General features: G+C 40.0%; 1 protein-coding gene across 2 annotated transcripts in view; it reads left to right on the top strand.

Moving 5' to 3' along the window:
- The first annotated feature begins 4,034 nt into the window (after positions 1–4,034).
- The window catches only part of stk40.S (serine/threonine kinase 40 S homeolog), a 32,006-nt gene continuing 19,718 nt past the window's right edge, over positions 4,035–16,322 (top strand). The window contains exons 1-2 of one of the 2 annotated variants that reach the window (XM_018249558.2): positions 4,081–4,220; positions 9,332–9,417. Coding sequence is in view for 1 of the 2 variants with exons in the window: in XM_018249557.2 (XP_018105046.1) it covers positions 4,049–4,220 (172 nt within the window). In the remaining variant the exon portion in view is untranslated. Of the gene's footprint in view, positions 4,221–9,331; positions 9,418–16,322 lie in introns of both variants that reach the window. The other variant, XM_018249557.2, reaches the window with a different exon arrangement.

Genomic DNA, 16,322 nt, shown 5'->3' with positions numbered 1-16,322 from the left:
CACTCTCTGCACTGGCCTATTTATCACGCTCTGTAAAAAACATAGAAACAGCAACTGAATACAGCACACATTGGCAGGCATCACTGCATAAAAAATGGCATATACCTCTCAGGGACCGTGCACTTCTGTGAAAAACTCTGACATAAAAGTATGCAGATTGAAAATGCTATATATTGTATATATTGATTTATTATACAACGTCGGAAGTGGTGTAAAATATCAGTGTCAAATTTGGCATTCAGGCAGGAAAAAGTAAAGCACACCTTTATAACGTCTTCATTTATTTTACAGTTTTTACACCATTCTTTCAGCTCTTATAATTTTACACAGCATGATCAATAGTCCCCTCTGCAGTGGCATAACAAAACCGCGCCATCCCCCCCAAAGGCCAGCACGAAGGACCTGAACTAGGAGTAGGCACGTGCCTAGGGCACAAAGCTGGGGGGGGGGTCGTCAGGCACACACCTTCTCTGCTGCCTACCACTAGTCTGGTCCCCGCTCTCCGCTATCATGGCACCTGTACCCAGCTCAGAAGGACAGTTCTCACATCTAACCACCTATCCGTGTGTACATGCTCCTATCCCCCCAATATATAGGCGCCTGGCTGGCCTTGCCAGGAGCTGCCATAACATGACATTTCCCTTCACCACAAAGGTTTCTAAGTGGGCCTTCTGTACTGTTTGTGAGAGTCCCTGAACCTTAAAATGTCAGTCTAGAGGCAAAGCTAATCACAGGCGCCTAGTCTTGGGCCTCAGAGAGATATATTTGGATTACAGATGTTTGATGTTGCCTGACTCATTCAGGGTGTGTATCTGTGGTGACAGTATCAGCCTCTGGCCCACACATATGCACAGACAACGAAAATCGTTTGAAAAACATAGTTCTTATTGCAGCCACTGTGTGCTGGTTGTTACTTTATTAACATTAAAATAAATGCATATAATGTACATGGAAGTGTGACTGCCTTTTGATGTTATGGTAGATATAAATTTTCATGAAATTGCAATGTTTTTAAATTTAAATTCTTATTGATTTAAGATGAAACTCAGCACTGTCTTTGGATGGCAAATAGAGACAACTGGCCAGCACCTCCTTTAAGGGCAGAGACACACGTGGAGATTCAGGGAGATTTAGTCACCCAGATCAAACATTTTGGGACCACATGGCGCTTCCTCAGTGATCACTGCGGAAAGGCCATGTGGCCCCGAAACGTTTGAGCCTTGCTGAGTGTCTAATGAACAAGCTAATATCCCCAATGGGAGGGTAATTGTTACACATAAAGAAGCATGACTCAGTGTAATCTATTCCAGATAAAACTCAGAAGAATGAAACCTCCAAAGGTGAACAGAAAAATACCTTGTAGAAAACCTGTGAACTCTATTTCTTCAATGGAAATGGACTGCCAGAGAAAGACAAAGAAATAGGGTTTAGGGTTAGAGCACACCTGGAGATTTGGGGAGATTTAGTCGCTCGGCAACTAATTGCCTCTTTTTTGGGGCAACTAATCTCCCCAAACTGCTTCCCTGTGTCTTCCGCCGGCTTTAATTAAAAAACGGCTGCGCCAATGCACTCGCGGCGCTTCGATTTCCGAAGTCGCCCAAAGTTTACTCGTGGGAAACTGCTGCTGACTGCTGTCACTGCGGGCATACCTTGCCTGCCCTGTGAGGTATCTAGGAGCATACTGCAGCCTATGCAAATCTTCCTGTATAGGTTGAAATTGTTATCATTAGCTCATGATCCTCCCATACATGAGGTAATGTGCTTAGGGGGGAAAAAGATCACAAGGACCAAAACCCCAGTTTCTATGATGCTTTCCAGCAAGCCCTTATGCTTTCCCAAGGCTAAAAAGAAAACTTGCTTCTAAGAGGAGCAAAAAATAAACTGAAGCAGAAGGAAAAAAGGACACCGGATTGGGGATGGATTTGGCTTTTAAAGCTTTGGGGAGGGTCCCTCTGATAGGAGCACTGGGGGGGGGGGGGCTATCCCGGTAAGTATGCCATGGAGTTGTCCATTGAAATACTTTTTCTCTTACTGAAGTACATTGATTTTCAGAAGTAGATACATGAACAAAACACACCATCAGACTTACAATACAGTATGGGGGATCTGATTTTGTAGGATCCTACAAAATCTTGTGTTCTTGCATGACCCACAAAATGTGATCAAAATCACCTCCCCTAAAATGCCATAGACAGTCACTATCTATTGGGCCTATGGGGACTGTTTGGTCATCTGCCTACCTGAAATTTTTTAAATCTTTGTCAGGACATATGTGACCTTGACTGACTGATGTTCTCCTATCTCCTTCTCTGGGGGCACTGTAGCTCTTTCAGTCCTGGTTCTCTGGCAATTCTGTGTGGGGGTTGTGGTGACAAGCCAAGATGGACAATAAAGTAAAAGTGAATTACTTTGCAGACACTCTCACCCTCACAATTACAGATCTGTCAACTCTATTTTTATTCTATTTTTATTACATAGGGTTGTTGTGCCACTCAGAATGGACCTTGGGAAAGTCTGCTGGCTTAAGCTGGCCATAGACGTGCAGATTTACCATTTATCAGACAAGTGATCGTTCGGTGCCATCTCCCGACCTGCCACTAACCATTCAGATCAAATAAAGTAGTAAAAGAACAGATCAGACGATGTTCTGCCCCTGACAGCAATCGTGCGAAAGTTATGTCCGACAAAAGCTGTTTCACGCTTATATCGTCAATACATGCAGAGATATTATTGGAAGCTGACAGAAATTTTCTTACCTGTCCAATGGTCTGAATGACCGATCGACATGGACACTCCACACTCCTAAAGATTTGTACGATCAATGGCCAGTTTAGACCTTAGTCTGGCCTATGATCAGGGCCGCTCCGGCCATGAGGCAAGGTGAGAATCTTGCCTCAGGCGGCACGGAGTGGCCAGGTACCAAGGGCGGCAAAAAGCCTCCTCTGGTAACTTTAAGAGATGAATTTCCGTTTTTTAGCAATAGCGCTCACTGCACTAGCGATGCGGCCCCTCCTCCACCCGGTCCGACGCTGGAAGTTAGAAGAGCGGAGCAGGAGGGGGGCGGCATTGGGGCCTGCCTATGATACCATTCCATAATTCTAGGCCAGGCTCTGCTCCACACCCTCCAGACCCCTGACAATTGTGGACCAGTCTCCTGTATTTTCTGTGCCACTAGATAGGGTTGCTGTGCCACTTATAACAGCCAACAATGGCTGAAAATTTAAAAATGACGTATAATCTGGGTTTCACCATATTATAATCATGCTTTCGGTTATTACCAACATGTGGTTACTGTATGTGTCTTTACCTAAAGAACTGTGGGTATACACTCATATTTGATACATGTGATCTGTGTAATGTGGACATCCACAGTTTCAAACCAATCTATTTCATGGCTTCCTTATGTGTCTGTACAAAGTGGAGATAGTGTTGTTTGATCATCAGCACACTGTGGCACTGAAAAGCTGGCCATGCCAAGCTTTCCTTCTAAATATGTGAAATCTGTAAAGGAAGCAATGAACAGCTATTTTGCTCCAAACCCATGCGTTAATAAAGAGGATAAAATATGTTCCTATTTAACACTGAGCCTGTTTTCTAAATAGGTAGACAATTATGTTTTTTAACTTAAATAATTGAATTTGATACAAGTGTTTTGTGTATTCCCAATCTTCACTTCATTGTGCAAGAAGATCTTAGATCACATCAATCAGCATAATTACAGCTGCATAACCACACTGTCCTAGACTAATCTGATGCAACAATAATCGTGAGGTGCGAGACTCTTCTTTCACCAGTAGAAGTGGCTGCAATTATTATTCCAGTTTCATTATCTGGGCTTTAAAGCACTTTTGCCAGTAACCAATCAGAGCCGCTTCCATTCATAAGCATAAGATGATCTCATCATTCGCGTAGCTGTGGAGGCGTGGTTACACAGCCCCTGTGGGTGGGCTAAGTCAAGCCAATAGGAGGCGATTTTAGGTGTAACAGGGCGGGATAGACACTTTGTTACTCCTGTTTTGATTGGTCACCATTTTTTTTACAGTGTCCGATGCGTAATTTCCGTTGTCAAGTGCGCAACGATGGAGAGCCGGGGTCGGTGAGCGGCGGATGCCTTGTGGTCCGCTCTCAACTACAAGAGGTCCTCTGCACTCAACCCGCTCTACCTTACTCCTTAAGCCGATGTGTCAGAACTGAGGAACACGGGCAGGCTTGTGTCACAGGTGAGAGGAGTTCGGTGTAGTTGAAAGAGGCATGGGAGAAGAGCAAAGGGTATAATGCTGTCTTCTGCAACCTGTAGCTCCCCGGTTGTCTCTGTAAAGCAAATCTAAAAGCCATCCGCTAAGCACGTATTATATGTGAGTGTAGTGGGACTTTGTGATGAAGTAGCAGACGTATTCCGGGCGGCTTGTCTATACTAATTTAGTTCAAGGAGGTCGGGCTTTATGTCTGCTGTTTGGTTAAGTGGAACTCATTTGCATTACTTGATCACGTGTGTAAAGATTCGAATTGAAATATAATCTGCCTTTAATTCAAATCATTCGTTGTCATTCATAGTCAGTGCAGGGCATGCTGAATGCTAACCTATGTGACACTTAATTGGCATGCTTTACAATGTAACACTTGCAATTCTACAATTGGAAGGAAAAGAAACATTATAATCAGTGAGGAGGGGGTTAAGGGGGTCTGACAGATGTTCAATACCCCCCAGTGACCCGCTTCTTGAAATCCAGAAGAATGTGCCAAGTGCTTTGACGTCTATGAGTGACAATTTTTTTTGTCTTTTTTTGCGATGGAACATTTTGCTTTTCAATAATTATAATTACTTATCTGATGCACTGGGCTGGTGCTCCTGTTTGCAGAAAACCGCACTTGTCCAGGGTTGTTCTTAACTAGCACCAAAGAGGGAGCTTTGTTTTTTTTTTATTATTCTTCGTTTTGGTGGAGATGCACAGTAGAGCGAAAAAGCCAAATAGTAAGAAAAAATCTGTCCTCACCACTCTGAGCGTGTCTGCCCGGACCATGAAAAATTGCCGGCGCTAAGCACACGTGGCGATTAATTTTTCGAAGTTTTCTCGTGAGGCAACTTCGGGCGACTTAGGAAAGCAAATCGCCGCGTGTGCTTAGCGCCAGCGATTTTTCATTTTAGCCAGCGCAAGAGTGAGGGAAGGCCTTTGGCGAGATTGGTCCCAGTGTGACCTTACTCTTAGTAGGAGAAATAACAGCCTGCCAGAAAGTAATTCAATCCTAAAGTGCAGGCACAAGTCACATGACTGGGGCAGCTGGGAAACTGACAAAATGTCTAGTAAGGATGCACCGAATCCAGGATTCGGTTCGGGATTCGGCCTTTTTCAGTAGGAATCCTTGTGCCTGGCCGAACCGAATACTAATTTGCATATGTAAATTAGGGGAGGGTAGGGAAATCACATGCCTTTTCGTCACAAAAGAAGAATTATTCCACTTTTTACTTTCCTGCCCCTAATTTGCATATGCAAATTCGGATTCGGTTCGGTATTCCGCTGAATCTTTCACCAAGGATTCGGGGATTCAGCCCGGATTGCATCCCTTATGTCTAGCCCCATGTCAGATTTCAAAATTGAACATAATTCTGTTTGCTGTTTTGAGAAATGGATTTCATTTCAGAACTCTGCTGGAGCAGCACTATTAACTGATGTGTTTTGGAAAAAAACATGTTTTTCCATGACAGTATCCCTTCAACTTTCCTTTTCCTTTAATCCTACTCCAGGGTAACTTGTGTTTGTGGGAGTAACTACCCCTTCTAATCATGTCATTTTTATTTAACTTCTTCAGATAAACATGCTTTTCTATGTGAGTAGTTCTTGTTGGTGGGACAGACACATGTATTATTTTTCATTTATAAAGAGTGCACTTTCAAAGATTATCCATCACTCCTTGTCCCAGTGGAACTTACAATATAAGGCCCTATTACATTCACACATATTATTGTCCGTTTTATCTAGAGACAGTTGATCTTCCTGTATGTTTCTGGAGTTTGGGAGGAAACCCTTTCAAGAACAGAAGAATATCCAGTCTTTTTGCAGAGAGTGCCCTGGCATGAGTAAAACTTACATCAACACTATTCCATATAAATAATACTTGAGTAATACAATTTTTTCTATAAAAAGCGTTCTTGGACTGATCCGAGTGTGGTTGTTACCTATTGATGAATATATGGATATGTCCCATTACTTAAAAAACATGGTATATACCTGAAGCAGTTGGACAGGTGTTAACAATCGTTGTGGGGGGTTTCATAATTCAGACTACTAATTGACTGTAGTTAGATGGCATTTAGTGATGAGATAATGTATATATTAGAGCACCTTGGTAAATGAAGGATAGGGAGTAACAATAATATTGAGTTTTGTTGACTTTTTTATAAGCATCATTCTTCTTTTAAAATGCAAGACATTCTTGATACTTGCTAATAAACTTGTAAATGAGATTAGCTATTAGCAGATATTGTCTCAGTCCAATGTGTATCTATTTGAATACAAATGAAACCTGCAGCAGTAATCTGCAGTTCATTTACCTCTTGGTTTGCAAATAGAGTGAAGGCCTTAGTGAGAGAAACAATGTAGGCTATCCATTATGGCTGTTTAATACAATATGATTAGAGTAGGGGGAGAGAACGGTTTAGGTGAACATTTGCATTATCAGATACTGCTTTGTAGATCCTATTTTGCATTTCAAAGGAGTAGGAAGGTCTGATACCATTGTTTGTTGTAAGGGAAATAACAGATGGGGTTCTTTGTTTGCCTTGGGAAATTGCTTCACCCACTGGTGCCCAAAAAATCCTTTTGAGCTAGATATATGGATCTTAACCACCCATGAACCACTTTACATTAAGTGATCTGCAAAAAATAGGAAATTGCTACCTATTGGTGTTTTGTTGCCTACTTTTTGAAAAATGGATTTCAGTGCGACAATCTGCTGCAGCAGCACTATTAACTGATGCATTTTGAAAAAAAACAGGTTTTCCGATCACAGGATCCTTTTAAGGTACGGTATTATGCCAAAAAAACCAGCATGGGCCAAGCCATATGATATTGTTTGATTTGGCTGTCCAGATGGCTAAACATCCTTGATCATTACTTCAGTCAGTGTCTCTAACAAGTAGATGTAAATAAAAGTTGTAAAAAAATGCTGACTTGCCGTACTGGTTTCTTGAGTTCAATTCTGACCTGGACACTGCATTAAGAGTCAGTATGTTCTCTTTGTGTGTGTCTTCTGGGCTCATGTCAGCGATATACATGTCAGCACTATATAAATAAAGGATAAGTGAATAATATTGTACAAATTAATTTTCTTACAATATTTGGTGTGTGTTTGGTAGGAAACAAGCCAACTGATATTGGCAGAAGGCTTGGAGAATAGTCTATCGGGCTTGCTTGAAAATTTTAATTGGGTGCCTTTGAAGGCACTGAAACATCGTTGTTAGTGCTGAATTGTCCGATACAGGCAGAATTCTATTGTTGCTATCTGTATATATGATGATTCAGCTCTACATGTGTGTATTGAAACAATCTTTCTTTGAAAGATTGTAATTGTAATGTCTATGGCCTTTCAGTCTTGACAGACCAACTGTCATCCAGTGGAACCGAACGAGTGTCATGAAAATACTTTTCAGACTGTAGGGGTTTATTTCCAGTTATGACAGGTATCCACCAGTTACTCTACACATGGAACAAATTGTGGACTGTAAATGCATGCATGCACATTTTCTGAAAAAGATTGCCTTCTGTGTGCAGTGATGGTCAGATACAGTTCCTGTCCATGATTACACACATAGGGAGACAGCGGTCATTATTAGCCTAATGGTACATGGGTTGGCATTTCCACTAGTGGAGAAAAGTCGATCCACTGCTTTATGCACTGGCATGGGATCAGCCCAACAGCACGGATATTTATCCCAAAATTGCATACTTGGACAGCAGATCAGCTTTTTTTGACGCTGGTGCATATGCGCAAGTGGAGAAACTGTCTTTAGCTTTAGTGGCTTGTGCACCTAGCCAAGTGTACAACTGAAAACCATAGACTTGAGATCCAATGGAATTACTGCGTCTTTGTTTTACCAAGGGATAAGATGTCTGAATGCATCAGCACAAAAACCAATGCATTCAATTATGTTTTAAAGAAAATGTGCTTGTAGGTATTGGGTGAGAAATGATTAGTTTCAGTTTTTATGCTAAAGATTATTCTGAAGGCTGATTAGGTTGAAAGGGCAGAAAACATTGATGGTTATATTGCCATTCTCACCATTTCCCATAGGAAACTGAGAAATTCAGTACCTAAAGAACACCTATTATTATTATTATTATTATTATTATTATTATTTATTTATTCATAGAGTGCCGCCATATTTTGTAGCGCTGACCTAGTGATAAGAGGTGGATTTTTGTTTATTAACACTTGATCTGCCTGTTACCCTTTGCATACACTTCAAACAGATTGGTTCCTAAAGATTACTGTGCGAGTGGACTAGCAAGGAGAATAAAGGAAGGTATAACCTTTCTAATAACAGCCACTTAGTTTGCCCAGAAGCAGTAATCCACAGCAGCCAATAACATGTTTGCTTTTGAACAGGCAATAAGTAAATTCTAGCAGCTGATTTGTTGCAATGGGTTACTGCACATGGGTAAACCTAGTGCCTTTTTTTTTAATTTTTTTTGTTTTGTTACATAACCCCCAAAGTCTTTGAGCTTATAAACAGCACGGGAACTTAAAGGTTATGTGCCCCAAAAAAGTGATTCAGGGAGCATTGTGTTATTGGTAGCAGGAGTTTAGAACTTGGTACAGCTAAACTGAAGGGGAACTGGAAAACATGCAGTTGTCAAAAGCAGACCGAGTCATATACAGAAAGCATCTGAAAGTGAAAACATGAAGTAGAACCCAAAGGCAGAAACAATGGTTAAAACTAGATCTAGAGGCACGAGGGGCACCAGTTCAGAGGATATAACATTATTTACAGGGGTTGTTCACCTCTAACTTTTAGTATGATGTAGAGAGTGATATTCTGAGACAATTTGCAATTGGATTTCATTTTGTATTATTTATGGAGTTATTTAGATTTTTATTCAGCAGCTCTCTGCAAGTTCAGCAAGTTTACAATTAGCTTTAAATAGAACATTAAACAATATACTTGAATTTTTGCCAGAAGGGCAGAGGCAGAAAGAGTATCTAGTAAACCATTCATTAACATTTGTTTTCTTGCTATGTTTCCAGCCAGTGTTGGGCTCTCTCAATACTGTGTAATAACTTTATCACTGTCTTTGCAGTCCCATTCTTGACTGCTCATACGTCTGTTTTTTAGTGTTACGTTTAGAGTCCAGAAGAAACCTCTTCATATGTACTTAACATATTTGTGGATGAGGTGATGAATTTCCCAAACTAAAAAAGGTATATTTTTATTTTTCATTAGAGCTATAGATTAGTTACATTCTCCTTCTCCCACTTGGAGAATGTTGAAAACCTTGCATGGAAATATTTGTTTTCTTTTTGACTAACTAAGATCATACAGCTGTGGGTGGGGGTTTAGGGTATAGTAAGCTGCACATTTTTATAACTTTCTTCCATGAAATAAGTGATGCCAATTTTGATTTTGCTTAGTCATTCCTTGGGAGCTCGCCCCACTTCCATCTCTGACAGGTTGAGAATGAGCTTGTGTACTCTGAATTGCCGGCCCCCTAACTTTTTTAAATGTTATTTTATAGTTTTTATTGAAGCCTCGTCATAGTTTTACGTGTTCATTTATACAATAATTTCCAATAATACCTCTAACCAAAAAGTTTTGATTACTGGGCATAGCCACATGCAATAAATTAGTAAGGCATCATCTGCTGAGCATCTCCGACATGATGGACTGGCCAGTACTCCCATTTTGAACCTTCGTAGTGGGGTCAGATATGATTGGTGTAATATTTGTAAAATCATAACCTGGTATTGACTGGATGCTATTATGTGCATAGAATGGGAATGAAGTTTCACAATGTCTGATGTTGAGTTTTTAGAAATTATGTCTGTCCATTTCCCAAAGAGGTGTTATTTTACAATGGATCTAGGTTTGTTCTTGTGAGTTTAATTTAAAAAAAAAAAAAAAAAAAAATAAAAATCCAGATTCTGTTGTTTTGACTGCATGTACGTGGCATGATAATTTATGGTTGTGTGAAAATGTGCATGTGCCTAGTAGAGGCATGACTTGCAGGCATTGAAGTGAGATAAAAAGGCACTTTTCTCTTAAGCTGTAATTTCATGTATAAAATGAAAGCTATCAAATTAGCAAAACTCAGTAGCTGTGAATTTTTTAAGCAAAACAGAGCAGCAATTTGTATTTTTCAGTAAAGATTTCAATTATAATTTACATTTTTAGTGCTTGGTACACCTGTCCGTTTGTTGGCAAACTGACCAGCACAAGTCCAGGTCTGCAGTTCAAGCTGTGGCTCCTCATTCCTTCATCATTTGTCAGTGCATCATATAATAACTGCTGTGTTGCATCAACCAATATGATTTTTAAGTAGTCTGCTGCAAAATCGACCAGTATTCGTAGTGCATGGACATTGGTCAAGTTTGTTAGGCTGCCAAACACAAGCGGAAAATAGATTTCTATATGATTTTATGGCATTTGTGGCCGTCTTAGCCCCTTGTTGTAGCAGAAAACAGTTAAATGTTTGGGATGCAATGGGACTAAGCCTTTTTAATTGTTGGTAATCCAAGGTCAGATGTCATTTTAGGCACTGGTCCTTCAAATCAGCCACAGGCACCTTCAGTCAACAGTATAGTAAGTACAGTGGGGAAAATCAATTATAGAACACGTCAACGGTTTTCTCCGTAAAATATATTTCGATTCGGGCTATTGACATGAAATTTACACCAGATGTCTGTAACAACCCAAGTTATCCACACATACAAAGAACTCAAAACAAATAAGTCCATCAATTAAGGTATGTGTAGTAAAGTAGAATGACACAGGGCATAAGTATTGAACACATGAAGAAAATGAGGTGCAAAAAGGCATGGAAAGCCAAGAAACCTGCTGAAATCTGTCAGTATTTCGAAAGCAATCTTGCCCCCTATATTTGCAAATTGACATCAGTCGGCTTAGTCCAAATTGATGGCCTATAAAAAGGTTTCTCATTAACAAGGTATCACACAAGAAGTATCTCATGATGGGTAAAAGTAAAGAGCTCTCTCAAGACGTTCTCAATCTTATGGTTGTTCGCTGCTGTTTGAACATATTGATCATATTTGCACAGAAGTCCATCTGCCATTGTTTGATGTGCATCAGACAGGGAGCTTTTAAGTGAATAATATTTAAATTGGAGACATGTGGATGTTTTGACCACTGTTCCTCACCAGTGGGCAGCTGTAGTCAGTAGATGGGCTTGAAGATTGTACTCTTGAAACAGGCTCCAGTATGAGTATAAATTACATACAAGTATTTGAGTACTGGGTATGGTGGGCAATATTGTATTTACAGCTCTTTGGCCTTCTCTGATCCCGCACCATAGATATCTGGTTATTAGACAATATTCACAAGTGACACTGGTTAGTTGGGAACCTCCTAACCACTGGTTTTGTAACTCAGAAAAACTGAAAAAAATTTTCTTTTTTTAATTTAAAATTTGGCATAGGGCTAGACATATTGTTTCCCATGATCCCTCAGGTCATTTGATCTGTGCTCTGATAAACTTTAGTCACTCATTACTGCTGCACTGCAGGTTGTAGTGTTATCACCCCCTCCCTCCTCCCCCCTGGCATGTGTGTGGAGTGAGTATAACTCAATTCAGAAGAATGGGCTGTATTCATTCTTGTGTTCTCCTGTGGTTGGTCACAGGAGAGCTCCACCTCATGGCAATGCAGCAAGAAACATTTTGTGCAAGAGCCCTAAAGATGTCAGTAAACAACATTTAATCTGTGCGTGTTTATTAGTTCACTAATCAAGACAAATAGTCGTGTGCTATGGATATCTGTTGGTTTGAATATATAATCTATTGATGTGCAATGTCAGCCAGTTAATGATGCATAGACAGATGAGGAAGTGAAGAGAAGCCACAGTTCCACACAACTTAATCCACACATGATGAACTCACAAAGTTGCTAGAAACCTGTTGTTTATAGGATCCTAAACTGTAAGGTTACATCCCTCGGGCACTATGAAGCAATGAATGGGTGAATAACTGTTCTTGTTGTTCCCTGTCTAACTGCAATATGTGAAAACCTTTTTGGGGCATTTTCTTCCTGTTCAGAATGTACAGTACAACTGCAGTTTTATTATGCATTTCTGCTATCTTTGGAACTCAGCACTGGTTTTACAACTGCCATAATGCTCTTTATTGCAGATGAAATGAGGGCTCTGAGTGCCTGGACATTTCTCTGTGCAGTGTTAGCTTTTCCTTTAAACATTTTAAACTAACAAATCAGATTATTGCCAATAGATTAGCCACAACAGTGCAAGCTAGAACGACCATTTTATTCTTTAGAATGCTTTTCCATACCTGAGTAAACAGCTGTAGACAGCTGCCATATTAGCTTGGTGTGTCATCACTTCCTGCCTGAATCTCTCTCTGCTTTCTCTGAGCATGCCCAAGCCCTGGAGGTTTAAGCTGAAAACAGGAAGTCTGATACAGAAGCCCATTTGTACACAATAGAAGGAAAGAAATGCTGTGTTTCTCAGAGCAACATTACTTTGAGGGTTTACTGGTGTATTTATATAGGCCTTTCTGATAGAGCTTACATAGTTTTAACCTTTCCTTCTCTTTTAAAGATGTCCTTTTCCTGTGCAATGGGGTGAACTGCTAAGCATATTATAGAAATTCTGCAGGGCACATAGTGGGTTGGAAAATATTTTATTTATATTTTCACATGAGTACAGTGAAGCCAGTGGAATCAGAGTTTCATTTGTAGAAAATAGCACCCAGTGAGAGCAAGTTGGTTTCAGGAGTTCCTCATCCGTTAACATAGTGAATCTTCTATGCTGGGGCATCTATTATAGATTTATAATGCCTAAATAGAAGCAGAAAATGTCTGCCTGGTGTTCATTTCCTCAAGCTTGGGTGGTGTATATGCAAAGAACATGTTCCCACGCATTTCTGAACGATATTAAGAAGCTTTGTTCTCCTGGAAACTTTGTATACAGGTGTGTGTGTGTGTGTGTGGCATTGTCACTTCTGTAGAAGTGTCTCCTTGTCTGTGGTAAAGAGTTGGCAAAGGTTATATGTGTACATTCTAAAAAAATCCCCGATTTTTGCAACTAACATACTTCAGGGTATTGGAAACCCTCACCATCTTGAAAAATCAGGTAATTTTTGTTTGAACGCACATGTATGTAGTGTTTTTAGGAACTATTCATGGACATGCATTATCTAAGGCTCTGAGCCTGGAGGGATTTGGATTATCTGGCAAACAAGCTGCATTAAAAATCAGGGCAGCTACTTCAAAGAAATATGTATTGCTGTCTTTTTTATGTAAATATTTGTCGTGAAATAATTTTCATTTGTTAAAATAGATTCTCACTTGGCAGGCCTCACAGCAGGAAGTTATCTAGAATATGCCAAATAGTCATCTGTTGTGCAAGACGGTTATTAATGTCCAACTAAGGCACTTTCTCATGAACTTAATCACTAAATCGCCTACATATTTAGATGCAGAATTCACACTTAAGACAGCCTTTTCTGGTTTTGTCTTGGGTGCTTTTCTGCTGCTATATGCCCCCTGTACACTCTCTTACTAACTGCTCACTGGAGCTGATTGTAGTGAAAGCGAAATGTTTTACAGACCAATTTTTGGTGCCATTTAAAAGAATATTGTGATGTGGACTGGAGCAGCTATATAGCATTTAGGCAGTTTCTTGCTACAAACTAAGTTTGCTGAGCATTCTCATTAATGTATGGGAATTTAGGCTAACAAGTCATTAGTCAAATTTTCAAATACTCCTTTTTAGTGAGTTATAATAATGATGATGCTCACGATTGTTACTCAAATGTAGCCCATCATAAGTAGTCTTTGTTGCCTTATTGGTCATTTATAACACAAACTCTTAACAGCTGCACTTTGAGTAGTAACTGGTAGTAAATGTGCTGCATGGATCATTTCTCCACCTGGAAACACATTGTTTACAGTGGACCTGTCATCCAAAAATAAAAATCTGTATAATAAAAGTCCTTTCCAAATTAAGCATGAAATACAAGTTGGTATTTTTTTTTTTTTTAATTAAAGCATTCATAACTGTTGTAAAACTCATTTAAAAATCTCAGCTGTCAATCAGCCGTAGGCATAGAGGCGGGGCAAACAATTACTTTCACTTTCCATTCAGCACTTTCTAGATGCCACTGCCCTCCCCATATTCCCCCAGTTCTCTTAACCATTTAATTGTGTAGCCAGGGCATGGACATCAGGTCCCCCCTTTCTGGTGCAAAAACAAGATTCTGAGATGTTGCAAGGCTTGCCTTAATAAGTGTCCACAAAATGGCTCCTGCCTGTTTGCTATAATTATGAGTCCCAGAATGAGGGAAACAAGATTCAAATAATTTTTTACAGTGTAATTAAAGTTCATTTTGCTTGACTAACATGATAAAATAGGATTTGGAATAATTGTTTTGGGTCACGGGTCCCCTTTAATACTGGGTAGTTTTGCTACATTAATATTACTCTTTATATGAACAACATGGTGGAGCAGTAGTTGGCAATGTCTCTTTCAGCCCTGGGGTTCTAGGCTTGATACCTGCTAGGTCTACGGTTATCAAAGTGAACAGGACGATGATGTTGGGGGTAGGAATGGTGATGTCAGTGATGGACTCATGCCCTCAGGGAGTGGCCAGTGACATTTGGGGTGAAATGATGACATTATGTAGTTGTTAATTGACAAAATATGTATTAAAAAAAAAAAATGACCATTGATTGTCAGACTTTTTTTGTTAAAACCTGAAGAGAAAATCCTTATTGGAAGTCTGAGGACTCCTCTCAGGAACATGTGGAGGTCGCTCTGGGAATTGTATCTTAACAAGCAGAAAGACACAGGATGTGTGGGTTGCTGTTAGTTGTTTGTGATTGTACTACAATGTGGTAAATGAGTCGAACTGGGCCACAAGCAAAATAATGTTCTTTACCTGTAGATTTAAAGATGTATTCTCAGCTGTAACAACACCAAAGAATCCATGAAGGTTTACTGAAGCCACAGAACCTCGTCTTTCCCCAAGTTAAAGTGTATTGTGCCTTCATTCATACATGTTTAATTTATGAAAATAGATTCATAATGAAATAAATTCATGTTTGTAACCACATTTTACCACCACATTTTACCACAGATTAATCTGTTTTTTTGCAATTACTGTACATAAACCGTGTATAGAGCTTTGTTTATGATCTTCATTTATATGCAGATGTGAAAACTTTCACAGGTACGGTGTGACAGTGGCCTCTAGTGGGTAAACTGTTTTAGTATAAAGCTTATCTGTTGTTCAGGCTCAGGAAAAATAAATCCTTGTTGCCTTAACAAATTTAGCATTTAAAATTCCCAGTTAGAATAATTTTTGAGTACGTCTAAATCCAAAGCTAAAGCAAACTCCGTATTCCTATCAACATGTTTGAAAATTACATACACTATTAGTGTTCTTCCCAATGTATTTATACTTTGTCTGTCCAGTATCATTTGGTGTCTGCTATAGATTTTAAAGCTGTTCTGGTCCTCACCTCAGCATTTTTTAGAGTCACAGTGGCAAGATATGATAGCCTGTCGGCTATCTGCCATGTATGTACCTGTTGCATTGATTGGAGGGAGGAGGCCATTGTGTCCACATCAGGTTGATGACTTGGCAAAGACACTGAAGCCTGTGCTGATAATTTCAGGGTAAAGGAATCTTTTGTTATGCGGCAGTATCCCCCTTAACTATCCCCTATACCAGGGATCCCCAACCTTTTTCACCCATGAGCAACATTCGGATGTAAAAAGAGTTGAGGAGCAACACAAGCATGAAAAATGTTCCTGGATGGAGCCAAATAAGGGTTGTGATTGGCTATTGGTAGCCCCTATGTGGACTGGCAGCCTACAGGAGACTCTGTTTGGCAGTACATCTGGTTTTTATACAACCAAATCTTGCCTCCAAGCCTGGAATTCAAAAATAAGCACCTGCTTTGAGGCCACTGAGAGCAACATCCAAGGGTTTGGGGAGCAACATGTTGCTCACGAGCTACAGGTTGGGGATCACTGCCCTATACAGTTGGCATACCATCTGCCATGGCTAAAGGGAACTGCTGGTAGAAGTTTATGCAGCTCAACCTCGTTCTCAGACTAAATCCTAAAGTGTAAG

Source organism: Xenopus laevis, chromosome 2S (genome assembly GCF_017654675.1).
Source record: "Xenopus laevis strain J_2021 chromosome 2S, Xenopus_laevis_v10.1, whole genome shotgun sequence".
NCBI classification, from domain to species: Eukaryota; Metazoa; Chordata; class Amphibia; order Anura; family Pipidae; genus Xenopus; species Xenopus laevis.
Note: the sequence above shows the minus strand (reverse complement) of the source record. Positions and strands in the feature narration are given on the sequence as shown.